The sequence below is a fragment of the Aulonocara sp. 'chitande type north' Nkhata Bay genome, linkage group LG5 (genome assembly GCF_057382095.1).
Source record: "Aulonocara sp. 'chitande type north' Nkhata Bay isolate Kocher_YH1m ecotype deep benthic linkage group LG5, A_spYH_male_GT1.1, whole genome shotgun sequence".
In the NCBI taxonomy this organism is placed as follows: Eukaryota; Metazoa; Chordata; class Actinopteri; order Cichliformes; family Cichlidae; genus Aulonocara; species Aulonocara sp. 'chitande type north' Nkhata Bay.
In genome coordinates this window covers 23,395,233-23,423,011 of record NC_141348.1, presented here as the reverse complement: position 1 = coordinate 23,423,011, position 27,779 = coordinate 23,395,233, and the positions used below count along the sequence as shown (strand labels likewise).

The following is a 27,779-nucleotide window of genomic DNA, read 5'->3' as shown; positions in this document are numbered from 1 at the left end:
GGCAGTGTAGGCTGCAAAGAGTTTGCAAAGTGGGACATAAGAGTGAGTCCCTCTATTCTTCCAGCCTCTCTGTATCTTTTCTTTTCTCCACTTCCTCTCCCCATCTCTGAGTGAGAACGAGAAACACAAGGTGCAAACCCAGAAATGTCAAGCCAATGTCAAGGGGACGGAGTCTTTCTTTTTATTAAACATCCAGCTCTTGCGTAATAAACTCTTTTCCTTTCCCCTGAGGCAATGCTGCCCACACAGCACTATGAAAGATGAGAAGCTATCCTGTTGTAGCTCACGACATCAATGCAAATGCTGCATTCCCTTCTCAGACAAAGACTGGCGGTCCGAGCGTGTCAGTGTGAGTTTGTCGTTAAATAAAGTCGAGTGTGTGCTGTTGGTGCGTTGTGAGTAAAAAGCCACAGGTAAGGAAGCTCACCTCAGAATAGATTTCAAGCGGCTCCGTAGCATCAGTTGTTAATGGTAACAGACCACATATAACAGAGCTGCCTGCATCTGACCTTATTGAGTAGGCTGTGTGTACGATTGATTATTTGCTTCACTCTGCATTGCTCCCGCCTGCAGCAATGTGGAAGTAAGACCGGATTATGACACCATTCCTGCCTCACTGAAAAAGACACGTCAAGCACACAGAAGGCTTTCTTTTTGTGCTTCTTAACTAGCACATAAATAATCATTAAAAGTGCCACCGGATATACCTGTTCTTGTCATATATGCCCTCATATATGCCCTTGCAATGAGTTCCTGTTTTTAGAAGAAGGAAAAAAAGTTAAGGGGAAGTATTTTAAATACGGACACACTAAATTTGCATTTGGAAGCTGACAGAGAAGTTCTACATTTAGGTAAACTAGGTTTGTACCCTGCTTTCCTTGTGGCATCTGGCAACTGCTATGCAACGTAGGCAGAGAAGTCCCAACTGAAGATATGTGATGAAAGCAAACAGAGTAGGGAGAAAGCAGAACTGGGGCTAGAGAGGAAGAACACAGTGATGAATGGTCTCTCCTTTATGTAGGACGAGGTGTCTGCAACTTTTCAGTAGCCCCAGAAAGCAAACTTTCTGCCTGATATTATTCTGGGTCAGGAAGCCTCAGGGGTAGATGAGAAGCAGAACAGGCCTGGCCTGTCTTTGGCCCAACAGCACACTGGTCTGTGTATCACTTAGTCCCACTGTGTCTTCCCGAGAAGCTCTGCACGTGAGCTGAAAAACTGACCAGCTTGGTCTCGGAACAAGCGTCACATGGACTATTTGTCAGCCCAGGCACCTTTAGGTTTATTTAGAAGCTGCTGCATGTTGAATTTTTCCTATTTTAATCTAAAGTATGTGTTGTAAACCACGAGCAAGGACACGGTAACAGAAAATCAATGACAGCCTGCCACCTGCTTTAAAATATAGTCCACCTGCCATCTAGAGGACACGAGCAGAATGAAGAGAAAGCACAGACACTGACTCTTTGTATGATCATATAGTATCTTTTACTTTGTTTTAAAATTATTGTCTTGTAAATAAACATAAGAAAACATCTAGTACAGTACAAAGTCCAAAACACTGATTATGTAGATCAGTGCAATCAGTGATTCATGTTTCAGTCCACGTCTGCAGATCCGCTCCAGCTCAGTGAGTCTTATACAAACATGGATTTATAATATACTTATTATAGGGATTTAAAATGTTAAAGACATAGTTTTCCACATTTTCCCAGTAGCTAGTATATTAAGTACAGTAGTTGAACCTTTTGGTCCCAGTAATGAATGACACTCATTTGTACAATCATTTCTTTTTCAAATCAGTGCAAAAGGCATAGAAACTACTTATTCACGTTCATCTCCACAATACAGTACATGGCAAAGCAATAGACACTATTATACATATAAAGTTACTCCCTATTTGATGCAGCCTGTGCTTCAGAGCATATTTATGGAGATCCAGTGCAAGAACAAATGTTGAAATTAAGGCATAAATAATGCATGTTTGACTAAAGATGAGGCCATTTCTGAGTTACGCTGACAGGTGTTATTATCTTTTCAGCCTCTTCTGAAGTATTCAACATATTCAAAATATTGTTAGTAATAAAACTTGGAAATAATCGACAGCATTTCACCACAATTTGGAGGAGTGACGCTGATCAGCTGCTGGGGGAAATACAGGTCACATCATTGTAATGTTCCACACTGTCAGGTATCTGGGCCAGTGCATCTCGTGGTTCTCAGCATCACACCTGCTCTACCAGCAGGCAGGGAACACTTGGAGGTTGACAAAGTAGGTGATCATGTCCCTTCTCAAAGAACACAATGTCTTCTTTTCTTCAGTCCAGCTGGCAAGTTATAACTTGTAAACCTGCAGTAATAAAACAGTGTTTGTTCCTCTTCGCTGTGGTTTCACAGTCAGAAGTTTTTTGAGGGGCGCAAGTGTGTAGAAAGAGAAAGGCAGACTTTTCTTTCAGCTTATTCTATAAAACTGTGGCTTCCTCCATGGCGTTTGCCCATCTGCACAAGGAAAAGATTTTAGATCAGAAAAGAGTCATTTTAGTCTGCACCACCTAACAATAACCAGGGCTATCGGGTGGCTACGTTATTCACTGAGCTAATTTTATGTCTTATATCTCAGTTTTTAATATTAGTCTATCTTGGCCAAGGATGGTAGCTTTTCTGTTTTCTCCCCAAATTTGGTGCTATTCATGCTTAAACTGAGTTGAAGAATTGCTGTAGATGGTCTGTGGGTTAAGGTCAAGTTGTTCTCCCAGAAAGCAACAACCCGTCAATGCGAAGCCATCATTTAGTTATTTTTACTGGCAAAGACACTGTGAGTTCCCAAGATCAACACCAGCATCCATACAGCAGTAATGCTTGTTGTGTTTCAAACTGAGTCAGGCTAAGAGCTAAGCCTCTTTCCATTTTATGGGCTATCAGGTAAATGTGCTTCTCACCTCTGGGCTGTGTTGTTATCTTCAGCTTTGAAAGTGTAGTACAAAGTGTTTTTGTGGTACAGCTGGAAGACATTAGCCTCTTCATCTCCCCTCTGCTTGTCAGGCAGCCTCACTGTGAAACCCAACAGAGGTAAACTCTCTGACGCTACCTTCTCCTGCAGATGGAAGATAAATCAGAGGAAACTAAACAGGTTATAACATACAACACTTTGTTATTAAACCTCGCCATTGCAGTCTGTATAGGTGTAAAATATGTGTGGTTTAGGTTAAAGGGGAGTGCATATTTCCCCTCACCTCTTGGGCTCTGTAGGTGTAAAGCACCTTGTCTTTTAGGAGGAACCACAGTCTCTTCCAGTTCCTTTTGCTCTTCTTGCTTCGCTGTAGACTGCCACTGATTGAGCCCTCCTCCGACACTGTCACCTGTGTAACAATGGCAGTTTTACTTAATAAAATGGCATAGCTGTCACTTCATTACCAGCGATTCATTAACCTTCATAATGCACAGACTCTGTTGAATTTACCTGTGTGAAGGATGCAGTGCCTTTCCGATGTCTCCAAATATTGGGAGGATGAATGTTCTGGAACACGGTGGAGAGCGGACGACTGGAGCGGTTTGACCGAGGGCTAGTCTGCCCTGACATCACAGCAGCATCTCCGCCTGTGGAGAGAGCCCACACTCTTTCAACCAGCGTGAAGGACAGCTGCTACAACCCAATCAAATGAGAACTCACAGCACAGGCATATTTGTTGTGACTATGAAGACGTGCACGAATAACGATGAAAACTGCACAGTAACAACTGTGTGAATTCAAGTAATATACTAATACAATGATAACACAATCACATTTATTATTTTGTCTGACCACTTACCTGTAACAGGTAACTGTACCGTGGTGCAGCTGACAGTAAAAAAGCTGTTGTACATAATAGCAGCCCAGGAGTTTCATCTTTAATTTAGATTGTTTATTTTATTTTCCAATAGTACAACTTCCTGTCTTTTCCGAATACACATTTCAAAGGTCCTGAGCTTCATTTCTTTATATTTTGCTTCCAGACTTCCAGAGGAGCCAGACTTTCTTGATTTTTTGTTTTTTGTCGTGGTTTTGAGCTAGGGGTTAGCTCTCCAGGCTTTCTCACAGTTCTTTGGATGTTGGCAGCTTTTTACTCAGTCCCATCCACGTTCTTGACCATTTTTGAGAGAATTTGTTAATTTGTTTGTTTGTTTACTGACCTATGAATCATTTAAGCATACAAAGACACCTAACTGAAGGGATGAACCAGCAGTTTTAAACAATATTATAAGGTACATATTTCCCTGTATTTTCCTGTTTGTTTGCACACGTTTCACTAAATCAATGCATCTATTTCAGATCTTCTGGCAAAATATAAAGAAAGGAGGGGCGACTCAAGACTCTTGCCCAGTATTGTACCTTTGGTAAAATAAACATTTTAATCTTCCAGCTCTGTTTGACTCCACTCACACTCAGTCCGAGCATAAACTTAACTAATCAAAAGGACCTGCATGTACAGGTGAAGACAAAGGAGATGGTTGTCAAACATATGGCTCAGTGCCCCAAAGCGGCCTGCCAAAGACTCCAATCCGCACCGTCACATGTTCGATTGATTTTCTACTTTTAACTGTATTTTCAGAAGTTTTACAGCCCCTATGGGGGCATTCGTACTACACCACAGTAATCAAGTAATAGGTGAACATTTAAATGAAAGAAATGTTTCACATTATTCACTTAACTACAACAGAAAGTATTAAAGTACATTTCAATGTAAGTATTTCTTTGTCATGTAGAGAAACTGGGACATGTTTTTGAAATAGCACTTCTTTTTCTTATATATAGATAACTGAGGGATTTAATGTGTGATTAAACTTCTTTATACTTAAAAAAAAGGGGGGGGGGCTTCACTGTTCTAATCCATTTGAGGTCAAAGTCGGCTGCATGTGACTCATGATGTAAACTGAGTTTGAAATTCTTAATATATGATATTCAAATGTATTTGAGCACATTTTTCTCACCTCTCTTCTTTAGCTCATTGTAACAGTGATCGCACACTTTGGCCATGCGATCCTTCATGTACTTCAGAGGGTATCTGTTCCTGGAGCAGCTCCGACAAACAATCTGTGACACAAATATACGAAGGAACCACAAAGCGCATTAAAACAAGCTCTAATGACGATTAACACTTGTGAAAGCTACAGTTTGCTGCATCCTGTCTAAACTGTAGATTTTAAACTATCTTAAAGCTCAGTGTTTTATTTGTATGTGGCTCACCCGTCCACAGCCGTGGCAGTGGTGTCTGCGAAGAGTGAGACTAAAATCTGAGGTGCAGTTCATGCACATCATCACTTGTGAGACGGGAACAAGTGTGGGAGCCTTCTCTCCTAGAGTCAGCCGGAGGCGATCTCTGGCCTGGCACACACACACACAGAAGCACACAGATATATCAGTCTCATTGTGGTTGGTGCGGTTAAGCATGACTGAAGAAATATCAGTAAAGTATTAACACAGTTGTTTGGAAGCAGGGTTTGCTCACCTCTCCAGAGCAACTGCTGAATGTCACAGAGCCTCTCATATGTTCAGTCACAGCGCGATTAAGAGTGTAAAACCAGTCCTCTCTTTCAAAAAAGGAACTGCAAAATATACAGACAAGCTCAAAACAAGCTTCAATTCAACTAGACACCTAATGTGATAGTATCCACATTCATCTCTTTAGTTTCAAAGGTTTTAGACTTCTTTGGTAGCAAAATCATTGTTTGTTTTTTTCACCACCATCAGTACCACAGATATTATCGATCATTTTTACAGGATGCTCTATATTGTGACCCACCTTGCAGACAAAGTGATGGAGATGTCTGCTGCCTCTATCTTCAGTGCATTTTGGACATTTTCAATAATGGGTTTACTGACCTGAGCAATCATTCAAGATCAGACATCCAGACATGAAGAAAAAACGTACAAGAAATTCAAACACATTCTTGAAATATCCATGTGCTTTTATAGATGTAACTTGCATGTAAGCCGGCGATTGAGCATTACTGACTCTAATCTTAAGACTGACCTTCAGCCCAGTGAGGGGCAAAGTGTTTTTCAGTCTATATTTGCCATCCTGCTGAGGGTAGGTGTAAAGAAGCACGTCATTCATCTGACAACAGGCAGACATGAGACACAGTTAGTGAGTGTAGATGAAAGGCTTTGTTAGAAGCATAAAAACAATAGTCAGCAGTTAAAACAGTCAGCTGAGCAGTTCATCGTTCATGTATATGCAGCTTTTCTCCAGTAGGCGTCACTCTAATGCAAAACTTGACCACCGTGTTCACATTTAAAAAAGAACAGGATTTTTTTTTCCCTTTTAATTATCAGCCGTTTTCTTGCACAAAGTAAAAACAGTCACAGTGTATTTGAATGCTTACAAACAATAATTTCTCATGCATGAAAACACAATCAGACCCTCTTCTAAAAGAAACCAATAATCGATTTTGACTTCATTAGGAACTTATCGGTTATTCTGAAACATGGTAAATAAAACTGTGAAGTCACCCTCTATGTAGGTTGCGTCTCATGTGTCATGTCCCCTGTATGTTTGCCCTCCAATGAGAACACCAACGTACATGCATAGTTTGACAGTAGAAGATCATTTTTAGATTCATCTCCTAACAGGGAAAGTTTCCCTGTGCTTCCAATGTGTTTTTTTATGAAACAATATCCAGCAGTTTGAAATACCAAATTTTTCAATTTTTCAATGAGGAAATCCAGGATTAAAGTTGTGAGACAACCAATAAAAATATGCAGATTATTATTTCATGTCTGCAGGGGATCTGTGAATTGATAACTCCTACTTATAAATGTTTATGATTATACATATGTGAGATATTTGAGACAACGGTTATCAAAGTCGGTGTCAAATTGCATCATTAAAGTTTTTATTATTTTTCCAGTACATAATTTTATTTACTGTCCCTCTGCATTTTAGTACCGTCTTTGAGGAAACTGCCAGCTCCTGCAGTCTTGTTTTATTATGCTCTCCCCAACATTAATCCCAATAAGCTTGGAAATAAAAGTTATGCTGTGATGATTATCAATATTCCTCCAGAAGAGACATTTACGAGGGTTTTTTTAGTGTCGAGCTCAGACCACAAATTTCAAAAACACCACAGGAGGGAAAAACAATCCACCTCGGTCATGCTCTATGGATAATATGCGAAGGCGTTTAATTTCCCAACCTCTCTTGATTGCAGTATTTCATATTTCATATCTTTGTATTGATTTTTCAAACTGAATTTTTAGAGTAAATAAACAGAGCAATTGTATTAAGGTGGTTACTAAGTTTATGCTTTCTGTTTCATCAATGACATCCTTCTCTACTTCTTTATCATCATATCGCATGAACTTAATAAGGATCAACTGAAGGAGCTAAACGCATGCTAGTCTAATATTTACCAAACACAATTAGCCTTGTAAAACTCTACATGGATCGCTCAGCTTTTAAGGAGCTCTTGTTGACCTTCCCTGTGCTGTCAGTAAAGAACTGGCTCAGGAAGCCAGCATTCAGAAACATCCTGTCAGGAAACCCTGCTCTTAATAGCTCAGTCTGGACATGGAAATAGAACAGACAGAAAATGCCTCACTCTACATTTTACACATTTAATAAAAATAAGAAGTTCTAATTAAGCAAATAGCACACATATCTTAAAAAGTTGGTATAATAAGAGACTGGTACATGAGTCTTTAATACCAATGTCCTGCAAACAGGAAACAACATTTACCAAAAACAGATGGCGGGGCTGTCGACTCTTCCTGCTGACCTTCATCAGTGTGCCCTCCTTCACAAAAATCTGACGGTTAAAAAAAACAAAACAAACATGATTTAATCAAACCAAGCATTTCACAACTCATCAAATCCTGACACAAAGAGGGCATCTGCGGTAATTAATGTTATTTAACCAGGCGGTGTGGGGATTCCCAGCTGAATGATTGTGTAAAGGGCAGCAAGGAGTGGTGCAACACAGACAGGGTGGGCTGGCAAGCTTTAAGCAGAAACAATACTGTTATCAGACACATACCCTGCCAGGCTGAAGCAAGTCCCGCTGGCCACGAACACTGTACTCTATGTTGACCAGACGCAACAAGTTCTCCTGAGAGACAGAAAGAAAGGAGAGGGGTGAGACGCCAAAATAAGAGACGGATGGATGAAAGGGCATTATCGTCATTTTCCTGACAACATCAAGATATTTTTATATTTTGTCTGACTCCAGAGTGGAGCTATCTCTTAAATCAGACAAACATACCATATATGTTTCGCTTTAGACCATACCCAATCAAAAATGTCATTATGCCAGACATGTGACTCCAACTACACAGTTGTAGCTGGATGCTGATTTGAGTCTCTACTTATGACTCTTATTACTATGAATGTTTGATTTAAGATTTCACTCTCAAAGCGCAGCTGCAGCTTTTAAAGGTGGGGAAGAGTGTGCCCAGTTTCCTGTCAGTACATCCAGCAGTTGTTGCACTTTCAGGTATTTTCAGACGGTTCACAAAGGGTAAAAGGATAAAGTAGATGTAGATTAGAAGAAATAAACAAATATATACTACACAACGTGTTTTATTTCTTTTGGGGGGGATTTCCTGAAATTTTAGCTTATTTGCTTCTGACTGAAAATATCAGATTTTTCCTTCCAAAAGCTGGAAAGGTTGGGAATCACCAAATATGTCTCAGTTTAGTGTGGCTGCAAAATGTCTTCATGACAATAAGAAAGGATTAAATGATATTTGTTCATATTCCAACATGAGAAAGAAGAGAACTGTTTAAACAGTGTGATTTTGATGATATCTTGGGTTGAATGCATTATTAAATGTGTGCATTTAATAATGCATTCACATTGAAAAGTGACACTATTAATAAGGGAGCAGTGAACTTTCCTTCTCAACTAGGTCTATAAACCAGTATCATTGATTGTACTCCTGTATGAATGTTGCATTTGTGTGTGTGTGCTCTTAATAAGATTTTTTAAAAAGTGTGATTCTGCATCACAGGTGGTGTTGTGTGTACAAGAGTTAACGTGTGACCCTTACCCCATGTTTTAGGCTGTCATTCACTTGATCTGCGATGTCAGACATGATTACTACGGCAGCTGAGTAAAACAAACACAGACAGAGGGATCAGGGTAGAGACGTCAGAGAGGATTGTTTGGTTTCTTTCTACAATATCATAAAGTTAAGGTGTCAGTACTATTGTGACTTCGCATAAATAAAGCTGAACTGGATTTATTTTGTTTCAGTCACGACCACAATCACATTAAAGGTTTGTATAACTCATGAGATCTTTTTTCCTTGCTTCTGTGTGCAAAGTGATTAAGTTAGGAGTCTGGAAGTGTCTGCATGTTTGGACTAGGTGGCTCCCTTATGGGAGATACAGCAAGAGATAGTGTTGCTTCAACGTGCCTTCTCATGAATTACACATTACTGTCTTCAGGCAGAAAATACTTCGAATGACTCCTCGGTGGGTTACCACCAAAAACAAAGAAATCTAAATTGGCTCTCTCTTGACCATTTCTACATGCCAAATGAGCACGAATAAATTCTTTCTAAACACACAGCCACAAACAGAAGCTGGCAAAGCTCTCCTGTGAGTAGAAGAGAGTGTGAACTTTGCAGCCTCTGTGCACACTGCTGCCTGCTCTTGTGATATGTTTACTGTACCCTGAGTGTCTTCATATTCCTTGGAATCTGGGGAGAGATTGTTCAAGTAATCTGCAAGAGAAAGAAAAGAAATGAATTCCTCCAGAGAGTAAAGAAGACAACAATGTCGAGTAAGATATTATCTAAATACTGTAGGACGGACGCTTTGTCCTGATTTAATTAAAATTTGGCTCACCCGTGAGGAGCATACGATACTGAGCCACACGCACGATGACCCGCAGAAGCTGATGTTTAAAGGAGGCATTTTCCCCAGCTGGATTTTTCTCCTGAGACACATACATATTTGTTATTTCCCTTAATCACAGCTGCCCCTAAGGGCCACGTTTACTGCAGAAGCTCACATGAACACAAGTCAAACAATGCCAGAGTGATTAAAAAGGCAAGGAATGAAACTGTCCACAAAAAAGAGGACAGCTGTATCGACACACAAGCTATACAACATCACAGGAGCTTTGAGGAGAAACAGTCATATTTTAAACGTGAACAAGGGCCAATAACCCAAACTTCCTGTCAGCACAGCAGTTTGTGAGTTTGGGTGTGTGCCTGAACTTGTATTTAGTTATTTCACACAGACACTGCTAGCGACAAAAATGCAAATCTTCGTTAGTCATTAGAAAGACTTGGTTCAATGCTACTGTTAAGAATGGGGCTCGGCAAGTACTGAAGGTATTTGCCCTGTAAATAAATGTAATGGACAGTGTAACATATTTCTGTTTATAGTATTTTTGTGATAATTTGAGTTTTTCACTTTTTTAATTCATAGTGAAAAAAAAAAACTATTCTGTCAGCAGCCTCTTGTTTTAAAGGGTAGACAAAGAAGCTCACTGCGTTGGCATTAATGCACAAAGTAGAATCTAAGGACGTTTAAACGCCGGTGCTCTTAAATTAGACGGAGAAAACTGCGCAGCTCTGCAAACTTTTACAGCCAACTCCTCTCCTTAGTGGTCTGTAAAATGGATGGAAAATATTGAAAATTCCTCTGTCCATAAATAAAACACATGTACACTGTGCCACTCGACGTTGATCTACAATTAACTGGCATTATTAAAAAGCATAATACTTTGAGTAACCAAACCCTGAGGAGAAAAACAGCAAGAACAAACTTGAGACTGACCTGCTCTGAACTCTAAACAACATGCGACTGAGAATAAAACAACAGCTGTTTAAGAAATGCTTATAATGCGTTTTTGTTGTACTTATCGTTTTTTAATACTCCAAACTTATCAACTTAAAGGCTTTCCTATCTGTTGCTCTCTGGTTAGACAAACACATTCCTGTGTCTGCTCGTTTAATTGAGGCTAATTATAACTGCAGCCTTGGAGCTAAAATTAGTCGCTAATTAATTTGTGCCTGTGTTGGGAAAGTTCAAAAAGCCATTGGTAAATGCAAGCAACATAAATTTTAAGAAAGGTTTGGTGATTAAATTGTCATTCTGAAAGATTTTTTAATGTCTTTATTTGTCTTTTGGGTGCCATAACTGCTCCTTTTTTGGCAGATGAATGTAGCTGCTGCTTGAAATAAAACGATGACTTCTAGCTACTTAGTGTCTGACTTTTCAAAGCCTTATGTCTCTATTTCTTCTCTCTCTGTCATACACACATGTACACACACATATATGTATATAGAAATCCATAACTACTTAGACAAGTATCCTACATTTAATCATCACTAACTCTGTTTTTGTTCTTTTGAACATACAATAACAGTATAGGTTTTCTACTTGACTTCTTGACTATCTAATAATGTCCTTATAGTAAGAAAATGTAATCATAGCTGTGCAGCTTTCACTGAGCACAGCAAAGACCATTTGATTCTCAAAAACACCTTTTCTTTTTTCTTTTTTTTTAAATTTATAGTTAATTTTAACAATATGCCATTTTGAATTTTGTGCTACCTTTCACAAGTCAGTTAAAAGACCCTGTCATAGGTCATACCTCAAAACGTTGAACAATCTCCGCAAAAGCGGGCGATGTTCGGCAGCTGTCCTCCAGTAAACTCATGCTCCGATCGTAGTGGCCAATGTAGGTGGTAAAGACCAAAAACTCTGCTTTCCTGCTCAGGAATATATCTGCAATCGTTTGGCTGTCCTCCCTGAATGAACAAACAGAGGCGAGATCATGACAGAGAAGTACCCACTGCCCTTAGATTGCTTTCTGAGCAACACAATAGAGGAAGAAAAAGGTTGGAAAGGATTTTTTTTTCAATAATAGCTTGATGTGTTTTAGGTGTGTGTGTGTTGAAGTATTTCCTATTTAACAGTAATGTATGCTGTCCCATCGCTCACCAGTGTTGGATTCGATTCTCTAGCTCAGTAAGGATCGTGCGGTGCAGGGTGTAAACATCAGGAAGCTCATTAAGAATCTCTCGAAGTCTCTCATCATCCAGCGCAGGTTCCCCTTGGTCTCCTACTGTCGACCGAACAGCCTCACGAAAGTCCTGGCACATGGATGAGTGTGGAGGAATTAACTTTATGTCACAGTTTAGGTTAGAATATTGCTTCCAGTTTCCCAAAACCACGCAGTTAGCCTCCAACAATCCGTCCCTTTCTCCACCATAGATTAACTCTCCCACAGCAGGAAGAGCTTAAGCTAATATATCAGGGAATCTCATCATCTCTTCAAGCCCTGGAGTGGTTTAGGTCACTGGTTATGCCCTATACTGTAGCAGGAAGCAAAATGAAAAAAACAGGGTTTGCTCCTGTCTCATTATCACAGCAGAGGTGCTCCACACTGTTTCAGTGGAGCTACAAAGAGGACAGAAGAAAAGTGTACTTGTGCTAAATGAGTGTGGTGAAAATGAGCTTGTGAATGAGTAACTATGGTCCGAACACACAGCAAAGCAGACGCAGGAATAAAGGTAATAAATATAAACCTGAGCTGTAATGTTACCCGTACTGAATATCTGGATGCATACAGGAGATGTAGAGTGGGTTGGTTAATTGGAAAAGGATATATATATATATATAAACTTCACTTACTTCCTGGAGCACCTTGAGGGCTTTAACATGTCTGTGGGTAGATAAATAAAGCCACAATTCAGCAGGATAGTACTGGGAATGAGACTGCTTTTAGCAGATATAGTTAATAAGAAATAATATGTTAAATAGGAAACTTACGTTCTCTCTGAATCCACCAGCTCTTTGACGATGTAAAAGGCTCTGGATCGACCGTCAGGCTGTAAACAATCATATTATTTACTTGGAATAAGCCTCATGTTGGGAGAAACTAAAGCATTCTGGCGCAGGTTCAAATGTAGCTGGCTCACCACTCAACATCATCTCCAAGCAGCAATCAAATTCTAAATAATGAGGACAGCCCTGTAGTAGCCCATTAACCTCCATTAACCTGCATTAAAATGCTGGCACTGGAGGGCATTTTTGCAGTTGGCCAAGGTGAAAAAAAAACAGTTTACTCTGTGTTATGTTACTCCCTTCTTACAATACATCTTCATTTCTACCAGTCATTTGGAGGAAAGGTGACTTCTCTGTAAAAACAATTAAATAATTAAGTTTTATTTCTGAGGATGGAGGGTTTTCTAAATAAGAGTAGGTGAATAAAAGGCTTAGTGAATGGGGACTTCTAAGCTAAGTATGTTATGGACAAGATATTTAACATTTTGTTGTGGAAATCTGTTATTCTACCTATAAAACCTTTTTTCTCCCCTCAGTGTGCCTGTAAGGAACCCAACCTGTCTGTCATAGTTGTTTTCTGTCACTGCCTCGTCTTCCTCAGAGGTGCGTCCTTGGTCTTCTTCACCCATTGTCTTTCTCACATCTTCACCCACCGGATTAACCTGTGGACCAGCTGCCAACGCACACACGTTGTATGCTTCTGTATAGGCACTGTGGGAAGCAACAAAAAAAAGGAGTGGCTGGTGTGAAACAAGGCAGCGTGCTGGATATACAGTCCAAAAAATGCTACAGAGTATATGCACACTCTTAACAATAATGACGAAAATTCATGTAGCATTTTATTGGTTTCTTTTGCACTGAATTTGGTAAAATGGAAAATTTCAAAAACATGTTTAATAATATCGCCCTTGTTGGCTTATTTTTATGAGGCTGTACCTCATTTGGTTTCTGGCTCATAACACTGATGTAACAGCCTCATAACTACTCTGTCTAATTTACAGTTTTGATTTGTTGAGAGCAAAAATATTTTCAAATCACACTTTTGCCTGGTAAAAAGGATACAGAGACTTATTTCATCTCAAATTCTTCCACAGGCCTCATAGTGTTACGGACTAAATTAAGTAAATGTGGGGTATTATTTAAGATGGACAATAGTCCAGAACGTAAGGGTTTTATGAAGATATGGAGAGCAGAACTTTAGCACCTTAACATAAATACTGAATACAAGGACACAGAGCTAACGCCGAAACAAAATAATATTTGCCAAGGAGCATCTTAAAGCTCACTAAATACGACATTTTAACCTATTTAATCCACAGAAAAGTGATTACTGTGACCAAAACATTCCAGCTGTCTCTGCTTTTTGACTTACAAAAAGTCTGGCTAAACTTACCTACCTTCAGGATCTGTAATTGTTTTCATCATTAATCGACAAAAATCAAAATATGTGGGGAAAGTGCTTGTTCCTTCTTATTCCATCCATCCATCCATCCATCTTCATCCGCTTATCCGAGGTCGGGTCGCGGGGGTAGCAGCCTAAGCAAAGAGGTCCAGACCTCCCTCTCCCCAGCCACCTCCTCCAGCTTGTCCGGGGGAATACCAAGGCGTTCCCAGGCCAGCCGAGAGATATAATCTCTCCAGCGTGTCCTGGGTCTGCCCCGGGGCCTCCTCCCGGTGGGACATGCCTGGAACACCTCGCCCAGGAGGCGCCCAGGGGGCATCCTTGCCAGATGCCCGAACCACCTCAGCTGGCTCCTTTCGATGTGGAGCAGCAGCTGCTCTACTCTAAGCCCCTCCCGGATGGCCGAACTTCTCACCCTATCTCTAAGGGAGAGGCCAGCCACCCTTCGGAGGAAGCTCATTTCCGCCGCTTGTATCCGCGATCTCGTTCTTTCGGTCACTACCCACAGCTCGTGGCCATAGGTGAGGGTAGGGACGTAGATCGACCGGTAAATTGAGAGCTTCGCTTTTACACTCAGCTCCCTCTTCACCACGACTGACCGGTGCAGCGTCCGCATTACTGCAGCCGCAGCCCCAATCCGTCTGTCGATCTCCAGCTCCCTTCTCCCATCACTCGCGAACAAGACCCCGAGATACTTGAACTCCTCCACTTGGGGCAGGAACTCATCCCCGACCCGGAGTGGGCACTCCACCCTTTTCCGGCTGAGAACCATGGCCTCAGATTTGGAGGTGCTGATCCTCATTCCCGCTGCGTTACACTCGGCTGCGAACCGCTCCAGTGCGAGCTGGAGGCCCTCACCCGATGAAGCCAACAGAACCACATCATCCGCAAAAATCAGAGATGAGATTCTGAGGCCACCAAAGCGAAAGCCCTCCGCCACTTGGCTGCGCCTAGAAATCCTGTCCATAAAAATTATGAACAGAACCGGAGACAAAGGGCAGCCTTGGCGGAGCCCATCACCCACCGGGAACGAGTCCGACTTATTGCCGGCAATGCGAACCAAGCTCTTGCAACGGTTGTATAGGGATTGAATGGCCCGTAGCAATGGGCCAGACACCCCATACTCGCGCAACACCTCCCACAGGACGCCCCGAGGGACACGGTCGAATGCCTTCTCCAGGTCCACAAAACACATGTAGACTGGTTGGGCAAACTCCCATGCACCCTCAAGTATCCTCGAGAGGACAAAGAGCTGGTCCAGTGTTCCGCGACCAGGACGAAAACCGCATTGTTCCTCCTGTATCCGAGGTTCGACTAGCGGACGAACCCTCCTCTCCAGCACCCTGGCATAGACTTTCCCGGGGAGGCTGAGGAGTGTGATCCCCCTGTAGTTGGAACACACCCTCCGGTCCCCCTTCTTGAAGATGGGGACCACCACCCCGGTCTGCCAGTCCACAGGTACTGCCCCTGATCTCCACGCAACATTGCAGAGACGTGTCAACCAAGACAGCCCTACAACGTCCAGAGCCTTCAGGAACTCGGGGCGGACCTCATCGACACCAGGGGCTCTGCCACCAAGGAGTTGTTTAACTGCCTCAGTGACCTCGCCCCCGGAAATCGGTGGGTCACACCCCTCATCCCCAGACTCTGCTTCCTCCCCGGAAGACGTGTCAGTGGGATTAAGGAGGTCCTCGAAGTATTCCTTCCACCGCCCGACAATTTTCTCAGTCGACGTCAACAGCGCTCCGCCAGCACTATACACAGTGCAGGTAGAGCACCGCTTTCCCCTCCTGAGACGCCTGACGGTTTGCCAGAATCTCTTCGAGGCAGTCCGAAAGTCTTTTTCCATGGCCTCTCCGAACTCCTCCCACACCCGAGTTTTTGCTTCAGCCACTGCCCGAGCCGCATTCCGCTTGGCCTGTCGATACCTGTCGGCTGCCTCCGGAGTCCCACAGGCTAACCAAGCCCGATAGGCCTCCTTCTTCAGCCTGGTGGCTCCCTTCACCTCTGGTGTCCACCATTTGGTTCGGGGATTACCACCACGGCAGGCACCAACCACCTTGCGGCCGCAGCTCAATGCAGCAGCTTCGGCAATGGAGACGCTGAACATGGTCCATTCGGACTCAATGTCCCCAGTCTCCCTCGGAATGCTGTTGAAGCTCTGCCGGAGGTGTGCGTTGAAGATCTCGCGGACTGGGGCCTCTGCTAGACGTTCCCAGCACACCCTCACTACGCGTTTAGGTGCACCAGGTCTGTCCAGCGTCCTCCCCCGCCACCTGATCCAACTCACCACCAGGTGGTGATCAGTTGACAGCTCAGCCCCTCTCTTTACCCGAGTGTCCAGAACATATGGTCGCAGGTCTGGTGATACGATTACAAAATCGATCATCGACCTTCTTATTCCTTAATAATAATATATCCACAGACCAGAGGTGGGACCAAGTCATTGTTTTGCAAGTCTCAAGTAAGTCTCAAGTCTTTATCCTCAAGTCTCAAGTCAAGTCTCAAGTAATGTCAGGCAAGTCAGAGTCGAGTCTCAAGTCACTGGTGTAAAAGTCCGAGTCAAGTCACAAGTCTGAAACTTTGAATTTCAAGTCCTTTCGAGTCTTTAAAAAAAAAAAAAACACGAAAAAATAATGTTGCAGTTATGCTAAATGTAAATATTAGACCATGTAATTTTAAAATCTGTGTTTTTCTCAACACATGACAAAATAGTGAACTTAGAAAATATACACAAATTGTGAAATTGCACCTCTTTAAAATGCAGCTCAATTAAACCTAGCTCCAAGAATAATTTTCACCGACAGTTCTGAGATAAGCTGCATGTTATTCTTGGATGCGGTTGTAGGACCAGCTTTAAAATCGCATGACAAAAATATCATACACATTAAAAAAAACTGTATCACCAACGTAGCCTGGACAACATTTGCTAGTTAGATGAAGTCAGCTATCTCATCTTAGCATATTTATATGCATATTTATAATTATACGGTTCTTGGAGTGAGTGCATACACTCATGAAGTTTAGTAACTTCAGGTCACTGCAACAAGCCCAGGTACAGTTTACCGACGGATGGGTGCAGGACCTTGAAATGCACCGTGTAGAAAGTAAAGACCATCGTACGTATCATAAGTTTACCAGTCTCACAAATCGTCTTCATAAATACACATTCCTTAACCGTTTATTAATAGGACCTTTGAGCTCAACGGTAATTAATTAGTAGTGGAAATAATTTCTGGTAGCGTTACAGAAATGTAGCAGTGACAATAATATTGTATGCTGTAATCACCGCGCGGATAGGAGGCGGCTGGCTTGACCGCGGCTCACAAATGACGGCTCACTTTACCGCAGTCTGTAATCGCACTGGGCAATTAGTGATACAAAAAACCTGTTTTATCCTGTGAATAAAAGTATATGTTTTTGTCAATGTACCATAATAACAGAAGCGAAACACAATATTGTGTCAGGACAATTCACTATTTATGCACAATAAATAAAGGAGCATAGCGCGACAATTTCTGTTCAGCGCCAGACTTGCTTGTAACCTATATCACTAATTATGTTATGAAAATGACGTATTAACTACTAAAAAACACTGACCTTCGTGTAAATGCTTGGAGCAGACTAACCTGTGAGCTGGAGTGTTCTGGGACGTTATATTTGACCTTTGAATGGCTGCAATCCAGGCCATCCGTCGCCTCTTTGTTACTTCGGAAACATGGCTCGAACAATTTCTCTTCAACGACATAATCCGATAACAACCGATCTCTTTACCCGTCGGCTTCCCGTGGCTGTCATGCGACCGGCTATTGCAGTTAATAATACAACGGCTTCTTGACATTTTTGTGTTTCTTTTTATCGCTGTTTAACTGATTTTAATTGAAAGCCTGCGTGCGCTAGTACCGCTTGCCACGAGTTCCCAGAATCCTTTGCGGTTCTACCCGTGAATGACGTCTCATTTTCAATCTCTATATAATATGCATGTTAAATTTTATATTTGGGGTGAAATATCAAGTCTTTTCAAGTAAACCGGTTCAAGTCCAATTCAAGTCCCAAGTCATTGGTGTAAAAGTCCAAGTCAAGTCACAAGTCTTAGAACATTTTTTCAAGTCAAGTCTAAAGTCATAAAATTAATGACTCGAGTCTGACTCGAGTCCAAGTCATGTGACTCGAGTCCACACCTCTGCCACAGACACTTTGTTATAGACACTGGTTCAAATGCTCAATAATGTAAATATCCAATCAGCCAATCACATGGAAGCAACAGAGTGCATGTAGACATAATCAAGATGACCTGCTAAGGTTCAAACTGAGCATCAGAATGAGAAAGAAAAATGATTTAAGTGACTTTGCATGTTGTTGGGGTTTTTCGGTTTCTGTTAGTCAGGCTAGTCTGAGTATTTGCCTGATCTTAACCAGGACTATAATGATGTTAAATAGCGTGTTTCTAAGCGATTTGAAGAAAAAGAGCGAACATGTTTAGATGGAGTCCAGACGGTTCTCATATTTCCTCTTTTTTCCGAGGTCGTCATTTAGGAACGTGGTGGGTAGCCGAAAACGTAATATGTTGACGATTTGTCACCTAGTGTAAAATGTTACGCTTTGGGAGTGAGAACGTGTTGGTATTTTAGACACTGCTGATCTACTGGGGTTTTCCCGCCCAGCTGACTTCTGCATTTACGAAGAAAGGTCCAGAAAAAGAGAAAAATATCCACTGAATTGCAAAAGTGCATTTTGATGCTAAAGGTCAGAGGAGGTCAGACTGCTTAAAACTGATAGGACGTCTACAGTAACTCAAAAAACACTAGTTATGAAGTTATGCTGAAAAGCATCCCTGAATGGATGAAATCATTAAACCTTGAAGATGATGGGTTACAGCACCAGAAGACCACACAAGGTGACACTCCTGTCAGCTAAAAACAGGAAACTGAGGCTATAATTCACACAGGCTCACCAAAATTGGACCACAAAAGATGATTTTGGTTTTGATTTCTGCTGTAAGCTGCTGCTGAAAGAATGGATCTATCCTATCTCACATTACCAGTTCAGGCTGATGGTGGTGGCGTAATGATGTGGGGGTTAGTTAGCACCTTTGTGTTTTGGTAGATCTAAAGACACCCTTCATGGATGTGCATCTGTCAAATCTGCAGCAACTCTGTGACGCCGTCAATGTCAATATGAACCAAAATCTCCAGCACCTTGTTGATTCTGTGCCGCAAAGAATTAAGGCAGTTCTGAAGCTAAATGGGAAATCAACCTTGTATTAGCATAATGTACCTAATAAAGTGTCTGGTGAGTGTATATTGCATCCCCTTGCTGAAAACCACTACTCTAGCCTTAAAATGTGTCATTTCATTTTTTCCCCCACACTTTGACCAAGTGATTCTATAATATGAGCTTCAATCATGTGAGAATAAATCAGATGAATTTTATTTAACCATTCAAATCATCTTTATGCTTCACATTGAAATATCACTATAATAAACATAGTCAGTGTTAGAATTAAATGTGAATAGATAAAACATTGCAGGTCTGCAAAAGCCAATAAACTGATTCTGAAAGGCCCGCGGTGACAACTGTACCCGATCAGGGACACATGTTGGTATTTTATGCTATGAGATTTCCTTCTGCGGGGAGCCCAAATGAATATGCTAATGTCTGCCGCTCAGCGGGGAATGTAAGCTACGCAAATAACAACACATCCTTAAAGTTACAGTGGTGATGCAGTAGTCCTCTACGTGACCAGATAATTGCTTTGCCAATCTTCCTGCCATGTTTCACTCCAAGCACCGGTGGATTAAATCCCACTGAGATGCAAATTAGCTACATATGAACAACATATGTGAGCAGTTCAGATCTCTGCATCACACACATTAGAGCTGCATGGCCCATTACTGTTTACTAGATCAAACTTTGATACCACAAAACTGCACGGACAGTCTCTATATTAGGCTTTTATATCACTGCCAAAGAAACTGCCTCCATCTCTTCACACGCTCCTGCCACAATGTATGACGTCTCAAGGCGAAATGTGCAGCGATAAATTGCAGGAGATAAAAAATATTGTTTCTATCTTTTTCCTCAAGCAAGGTTCCCAATGAAAGCTGACTGGAGAAAAGACACTAATTATCTCCAAACTATCTGTTAATATGGCTCCTTCAGGCTATTGCAAAATTAACATCCTCAGCCTCTAACTCGACTGTCCATTTGGAGAACTGTGATTATGCTGGCTTTATTCTGTAGAAGCTGAAACACCGTGCAGAAATCATATTCATACCACTGTTTGTTTAGGATTAACATTAAAAGGTCAATTAAGCAATAAATTAGTCGTGCATAAAAATAATAATAAAAAAAAATCAGCAAATAATTAAAAAAAACAACTTATTCATTAATTATTTTAAAAAGTTTTATTTCAATCTATATAATGAAAAAATCTTGTTACTGTAGCTTCTTAAATTTGACAACTTTGCTGATTTATTGAGGTTGTAGCTATTCACTGTTTACGTAGTATTTACGATGGAGTTTTGTTAAATACTTTTTTTTTCCTGTTTTGCTTTGACAAATAAGGCTCAACTGGATTAAGTAGATTATTAGTAGTGTTATTTTTAAAATCGTTGTTGTTTTGAAAGGGAACTTACATCTCTGACACTACTAGACAGCAGGAACTGGAAGGGTTTATGGGTTTGTTATAAACCCCCTTTGTAAGAATTGAAAGGGTGATGATTCTTTAAAAATAATTATTATACATTCAGTGTTAAACTTTAAGCATTATATACATAGCTGACCATTTTTTCCCAAAATAATTTTTCTCTTGAAACAATTTTAATGTTACACGAGTCTCACGTTAATTTGCCTTTTCCAGTTAATTTGCTTTTTATGCACCTTGACCCTGCAATTCTATCATTGTTATTAATTATTGATTTACATCTTAGCACTAGCATCATCATTATTATTATTAACATTATTAGTGTTCATTTTGTAACCCTTTCTCTTTCTGTCTCCAAAAAATCAAGATGGTGACGATTATATTGTCAAACCAGGGGGGCAACCTCTGTGAATGAAATATGATGTCAGCACAGAAGTGGCAAAAACTGCAGTTCCTCAAGACAATGCTTAAAGCTTTCAGCAAAAGACAGTCAGCCCCTACAGGCTCACACTTTAAAATGTCCAATGTTGCAGAACAGAAAAACACATTTACAGCCTGGTACTAAAAACAGTTTCAGCATCTATGGATAGGCAGCTGGAGCCAGTTGGGTAGGCCTCATCCTAGTTCAAGTCATTAAACTGGACCTTCCAACTGTGTGTGCATTTGTGAGTGTCATGTTTGTGCTGTTTGAGCACTTTTAATGTGTTATCTGACTGATATTTAGCTTTATTGTTCGATAGACCATTGCAGAAGTCTGTGCTTAATTAGCTGGTATTACCTGGTACAGCTTATGAAAGTAGCTTGCTCACCATGCTGGCTATAGTGGTAGCTTATACCATCATTTATCCATATAAGGGAATGTCTGGCTCCAAATAACACAGCAGACAAAAATGCTAATGTTGAAGCTTCAAAATGCAGAATTTCTAAGTTACAGTTATAGAGTCAGGGTGGCTATGTCTTTTATACTGTCTGTACCAAACACGAGGCTTCACAACAGGATGTCATGGAGGTATCTTTTAAATAAAGTCTGTTTTTTTAATTTATTTGTTGGGTTTCAGCCTTTACTTTGATAGAACAGTGGCGAGAAGACACTGGGAGAAAGACCAGGGCAGAAGACATGCAGTAAATGGCTGTGGGGCATAATCCAACCTGGGCCTCTATACTAGGCTTATGGCATTTGGGCCACTTGTTCAAATCAGTGAGCTAAAGCAGTGTTTGTAACCATGACAAGAGAAAGCAGCAAATGCTCTGGTTTTTCTGTTTGTGTGCATAAGTTACCTGCCTGGTCTTTGCTTGAAATTTATCCCTTAGGTCATTTTCACATTTCTTACTTTTTTTTATTTGTCATTATTTTAAAAATAGTTTGCATTTTTTGGCCAAAATAAAGATTCTTGATGAAGCCACCTTGGGCTCTTCAATATTGTCTTTGGCATTTTCACAGTTCTCAAATGTGTAGTAGATAAACAGGTTAATTTACTCTATTAACTCACGCTGCAATACTATGGGGAGCCAGTGTGTGCACATGCAAGTGAGCACAGTGTCCATATGAAAAAGCTGGAATTTAAACAAGTCCCTAAATAATAGTATCCATGTGTAGTTTAAGGCACCAGAAAAAAAGTTTGCCCAAACCAGAGTAATAATGATATGCTCAGCCATACAACATGTTCACATGTTCATCATCAACTCAAGGTGTGTGCAGGTTGATTTATTGATTTAAAACATAAAATATTTAAGTTTATAGACTGTAAAAACTTCTTGTGAGGAAAATATATGAAAGGATGAAGACAGCAAGCTGTTCATTGATGACTAAGAGTCAGAAGTACACCTGTATGTTTTCCAATGGTTGATTTTAGGAGTTAATTTTCACAGAAATGATATAGAGTATAAAATACAACGGTCTGTGTCAAACCACACTGTGTCAGCCTCTTCAGCAGTGTATTATAAGCCCTGCTGTACAGCTTTGTTTGCACATATAGTATAACCTAAATGGTGAACATGAGGAGAGGGAAGCTCTTTGGTGAACAACTGCTGACTACAGAACATACTGAGATTGTATCACCGCCTGTTGTTTCTGAATGGCTAGAGACGAGCAATGACTCCAAAAGACTCTGACTATTAATCATCGTGGACAGCCTGTATGATATGGGCACAGCTAACAGGAATGTGGGGTTGGGGGGTAAGGGGGAGGTGGGTTAAAGTCAGAGCCGCCTGGCTGATCATACAACAAACAGCATCCCACTAGAGACACAAGAGGCTCTGCCTACAACATCAGCCCAAAAGGACCCCATTTTCTGTACCTAAAGGGATGATTTATGAATGAAAACAGCCCGTTTTCAATTACATCTTAAGCCACTACCCCTACACCAGCATTTCCTCTTCTCCCACTCAACAAGCCATGACAAGACAAGTTTAGTCTTACTGCAAGGTAAGAGGTAAGCTTCCTCTTTACATACCTGCAGGGATCATAGCATCAGGGGGGTCTCTATATAACAAATAATGATAATTCCAAGGACATTATTAAAGTGACCATGAAGTAATAAAAAATGGTAGTGGCAGGAATCACTAATATGATGCACAATTGCCATGCGTGTTAGCTGTTTGGCTTCTTGGTCTTTTAGTAAGACACTCCACTGCTTTGGTGCTGATGGATTTATTGCAAAAACTCTGGGATGGACAGACATAAAAATTGTTGCAGAGATTCATAATCTTCAGACGGTGAATCCAGTGTGGAGCCCTAACTTAGATAACATGACTTTCTTCTGATAGCATCAACACGTCAAATTTGAATTGCATAAAACCTTGCGTGTGATGTTTAGTGGTAATAAGCAATTACCAAGATAACATTTTAAACCAACATTGTTATTGTTTTTAGCAATGTCATCATTTAACTCAAGGCAGTGCTACAAGCTTTGGTTCATTTACATACCTTTCTGTTTCCTGTTCAAGTGACTGAGTTTTTTTCTCAAACCCAGGGAGGCTGCTCATGTCCACATAACCATCTGTCTCATTGGCAGCAGACAGCACTCGACTGGGACGGACAAAGAAGTCTGTGAGAGGTATCTGCCGAACAGGCCTCCGCTGCGGCACCTGAAGGTTCTCGTAGTCTGAACTGATGACCGGAACATTCTCGTAGTCAGAGGTATCTGTGTTGGGGACGGAGATGGACCGAGGCTTGGTCAGGGGGAGAGGAGTGAAAGGCACACGAGAGCGATCCTCGAAGGACTCCACCCGGACAACGCTGCGATTGAGGAAGGCCACAGTGTTCCCTTTCCTTCTGCTTTCCTTGTAGAACAGGAAGGGAGAGGCCGGCTCAGGTGAAACTTGTAGTTTGCTGACTGAGCGTGAGTTCAGCTGCGGAGAGCTGTTTATGCTGCTTCTATCTAAATCCAGCAGTCTGCTGGGCGTACGGTGGCTGGACTCTGCTGAGGGCTTAAAGAACGATGGTTTGACATCGACCGCAGGCTTGTTTTCTGTCTTCCGCCTAAATTTAAGCATGAGAAAGCGCTTAAGGGAGGACTTCTTTTTCCTGTTTTTCTCTGATGAGTCCCCCTCAATGAGAAGGGAAGGAGAACTCTTTGTAATAGGCCTCTTAGTGATGTAGGCCAGCTCAAACGGAGGAGGGATATCCACTGCAGATGTAGGTGTGGATAGGGCACTGGATGAGAGAGGGGAGCGCCTGGAGAAGCTTTCAGATGAACAAAGGGCACCTCTCTGTCTAGGAGATCCTTCCCTGTAGACACACAGAGATGAGTCTTGGCCCTCCATGGACAGGGAACGGGGGTACAGGGACAAATAATGGGGTTTTGAGTAACTTTTGTGCCGTGTTGAGTTTAACATGGGGCTGCTGCTCATTGCAGGTTGTCCAAATCCACTCGTGTAGGTCTTCTGAAGAAACTGCACTCCTGTATCCTCCACTTTATTAGTAATGCGGTGTGACAAAGAGTGGGATCGAATCCCGGTCACTTTCCTATCAAAAGGAAAACCATTTTCCGCATACAAACTTTTCCCTGGCTCCTCGTATAGATGCTCATCGCTGATGTCCTGCTCTGTGTCAGTGGTGTCATCCAGAAAGGGCACAATGTGGCCCTCCGAGTCATCGTCGTCTCTGAAGACGTCAGAGTCGTTTGGGGACAGGAGCTGGCTTCCTGAGCATGAAGAGGTCAGTGAGGTATCGGCATCTGTTGGTACTGAGATGGATATCTGCCTGAACCTCGGCTGGAAGTACAAATGATTTAATATGTCTCCCACTGCATGAGAATTATGCTCTTCAGTTTTGACAGGCATCCTTTTCGGACATATCCTTACCTTGTTTTCATGAGTGTTGTTAATGTAATCCTGAGAACCCAAACACTCCGTTTGTATATTTTCGGCTGTTTCCTCATATTTCCTGGCTGATACTCCATGGCTGTTTAAAGAAGAAACGGTACTTTGTGTGAGTGCACTCTCTAGTGGTCCACAAGTTTTGTCTTTCCTTGACATCAAGTCTCGGTTTATAATGTCCTCCGAAGAGATGTAAAACGGCTCATAACCTGGATCGCCTTCTAAGCCAGTGTGTCTCTTAGCTGCACCAGAGATCTGTTTCTGGTCGTCAGGAGTGAAGTCATAAAAACGGGTGCGCTCTTGGCTTTCACCTTTTTCTTTAATCTTAGGGCTACACCTCAGCTTTAGGATGTTACAAGTGAAACCACAGTCAGAGACTGGTTCTACTTTCTCTTCATCTTCTGCTAGAAAAACACGCTTGTCATCAGCCTCAGTTGTGGTTTCTTCACCCAGGACATCAGGTTCATCTGTACAAGACTCAGTTAGATCGTCTGCTGTATTTGCATCCTCTTCAATTTGGCGCTGGTTCTTGTTCAGGTCTCGACTTTCACCAGAATAACAGCCTGCCTCCTCATCGATGCTGTTAACAGAAAAGTCTCCCACAGAGATGCCATCTGTGTCGGCCAGCGCCTCACCTGCATCGCAACCTTCAGCATCCATGTCCTCCGTCACGTCTGTGTCAATCATCTCCACTGCCTCCTCCGAGTCAGCCGTGGGTCTGGCATCACTGATCCAAAGTGTTTCCAGGGAATCAGCTTCCTCTGTCACAGCACTGTCAGTTAATCTCCAGTCCTCATCCATCTTCAGAATCATATCTTCATCTTCGTTTTCCTCCTCTGTCACATCTCTGTCCTCCAGCCCATGTGACCCCGATGGTGAGTCTGTTTGTGGTGATTTGAGGATGTAAGAGTTAAATTGTTGCTCCGTTGGCAATGTGTCTATAATTGCTTTGTTTAGACCATTCTCTGTCTTGTGCTCCTCATCAGCCTCACCATCTGAGGTTACCAGGCTGCCATTACTGCATCCTCCCTGGCTGCCATTTACCTCTGATGCGACTTTAGGTTTTGGGGCTATAGAAGGTTTAGGACCCCTGGCTGCAGACAGAAGGGGGGACAGCTTGGCGTGACAAACAAATCTTGGCTTGGGAGCAACAGAGGGCTTGGTGCAGTCTGAAAGAACAACAGGAAAAGGAAACTGTAAGATTATGTGCTTTAAAATAGATTGCAGGTCATTTGCATTGTTTCACTGTGACCTAAAACTGATTAAAGATTCACAAATGATAAAACTTTGAGCCGTGTGTAAGAGTCATATTTAGCTGTGCACATTTTCTTCACAAAATCTGTAGAATATTTCTTTGTAAAAATATATATATTTCCATACATGAAACTGACAGTACAAACCAAGATAGCTCCTCCAATTGGTACAGCTTGGTGGTGTAAGATTATAATAAAAAGATGCTAAATTAGTAATGTATACTTTGATATTCTTCAAGAAAGAATTGAAGGGAATTCCCTGATTCACTTCCTGTGATTCAAGCGAGAGACACTCCTGTCAGGCTGCCTGTACTGCTTTAAGAACAATAGGTCACTTTACATGTGGCAAAGGACAGTGCTAATAAATCAGCACATGTACTTCACGTGTATTCAATACATGAATTACATCAATACATTATGCAATGCACAATATCTATATAAAGGAAGTGTTAAAATAGGCAATTATGACAGTTGCCTATAAATAGAAAACATGCAGTTAAAGATTGATTTGAAGTTTTCAAACCCCAAGCTAGCTTCATTTTTTGCTAAAGCGCTCTCTTTCCTTCTATATAACCAACACCATACTTCCTTGTAAAATCAAGAAACACTGGGTAAAGGCACACTTTGATTTGCTCCATATCCTGTTGCTACAGCTGGAGTCATTCATTTACGAAGAAAGGAGCCAAAGTGAGATATATATATATATATATATATATATATATATATATATATATATATATATATATATATATCTTTAAAAAGATGATATGTCTTCTAATTTTCTAAAAATGTCGAAAGTGAAGCAGTTCGTGGCTCGAGGCAAATCGTCTCACCTGTGTTCATTTTTGGAAAGCGAGTATCTCCAACATCTCGTCCGCAAAATCAGTCAGGACACAAAAAGTAATAAAAATGGAGCAAACAGCAAACTCTGTTGAATAGTCTAAGCAGAGAGTGAGTGAGTGTGCCTCAACGCAGCCCTGCCTTCTGGGAGGGAAACGCTGCCCAGCTGATCGCTCGCTGGTGCGTCTTGGTGCGCGCCGGACGCGATTGGAAACTGGAATGAACCGCACTTGAGGAGAATCCCTGCACAGCAGCAGGTCCAGTCAAGTGTTGGAAATGTTACAGTCCGCCTACAAATGAATTTCAGCGATGATTGGTACTTTACTGTAATCAGTAAATATAACAGGGATGAGATTAAACGGAGTGATGTGGATGTTTTACGTAGACAGTCACTCAATTTATGTAAAAGAAACTTAATTTAACGCCTGTTCACGAGGTGGACTACACACAAAAACGATAATTCTGGGAAAATCCCATAAAAGCAAAAAATGCCACATTTTGTCCCAGGGTGTGTGTATATATATATATATATGTCACTTATA

The 27,779-nt window shown here is 41.5% G+C and overlaps 1 protein-coding gene across 1 annotated transcript; it reads right to left on the bottom strand.

Annotated features, from left to right (window-relative positions):
- Window positions 1–1,481: 1,481 nt before the first annotated feature.
- Window positions 1,482–27,369, bottom strand: fgd5b (FYVE, RhoGEF and PH domain containing 5b). Its single transcript, XM_086292286.1, has 21 exons — window positions 27,231–27,369; window positions 23,751–26,313; window positions 13,334–13,487; window positions 12,762–12,820; window positions 12,624–12,654; window positions 11,931–12,082; window positions 11,581–11,737; window positions 9,822–9,912; window positions 9,647–9,697; window positions 9,020–9,078; window positions 8,008–8,079; window positions 7,711–7,779; window positions 6,006–6,089; window positions 5,775–5,854; window positions 5,481–5,577; window positions 5,219–5,356; window positions 4,963–5,065; window positions 3,455–3,591; window positions 3,228–3,353; window positions 2,934–3,088; window positions 1,482–2,493 (listed from the first exon to the last, which is right to left on the bottom strand). Exons 1-21 carry the CDS (start codon window positions 27,238–27,240, stop codon window positions 2,457–2,459), a joined length of 4,425 nt encoding a protein of 1,474 aa, XP_086148412.1. The 5' UTR covers window positions 27,241–27,369; the 3' UTR covers window positions 1,482–2,456.
- Window positions 27,370–27,779: the final 410 nt, after the last annotated feature.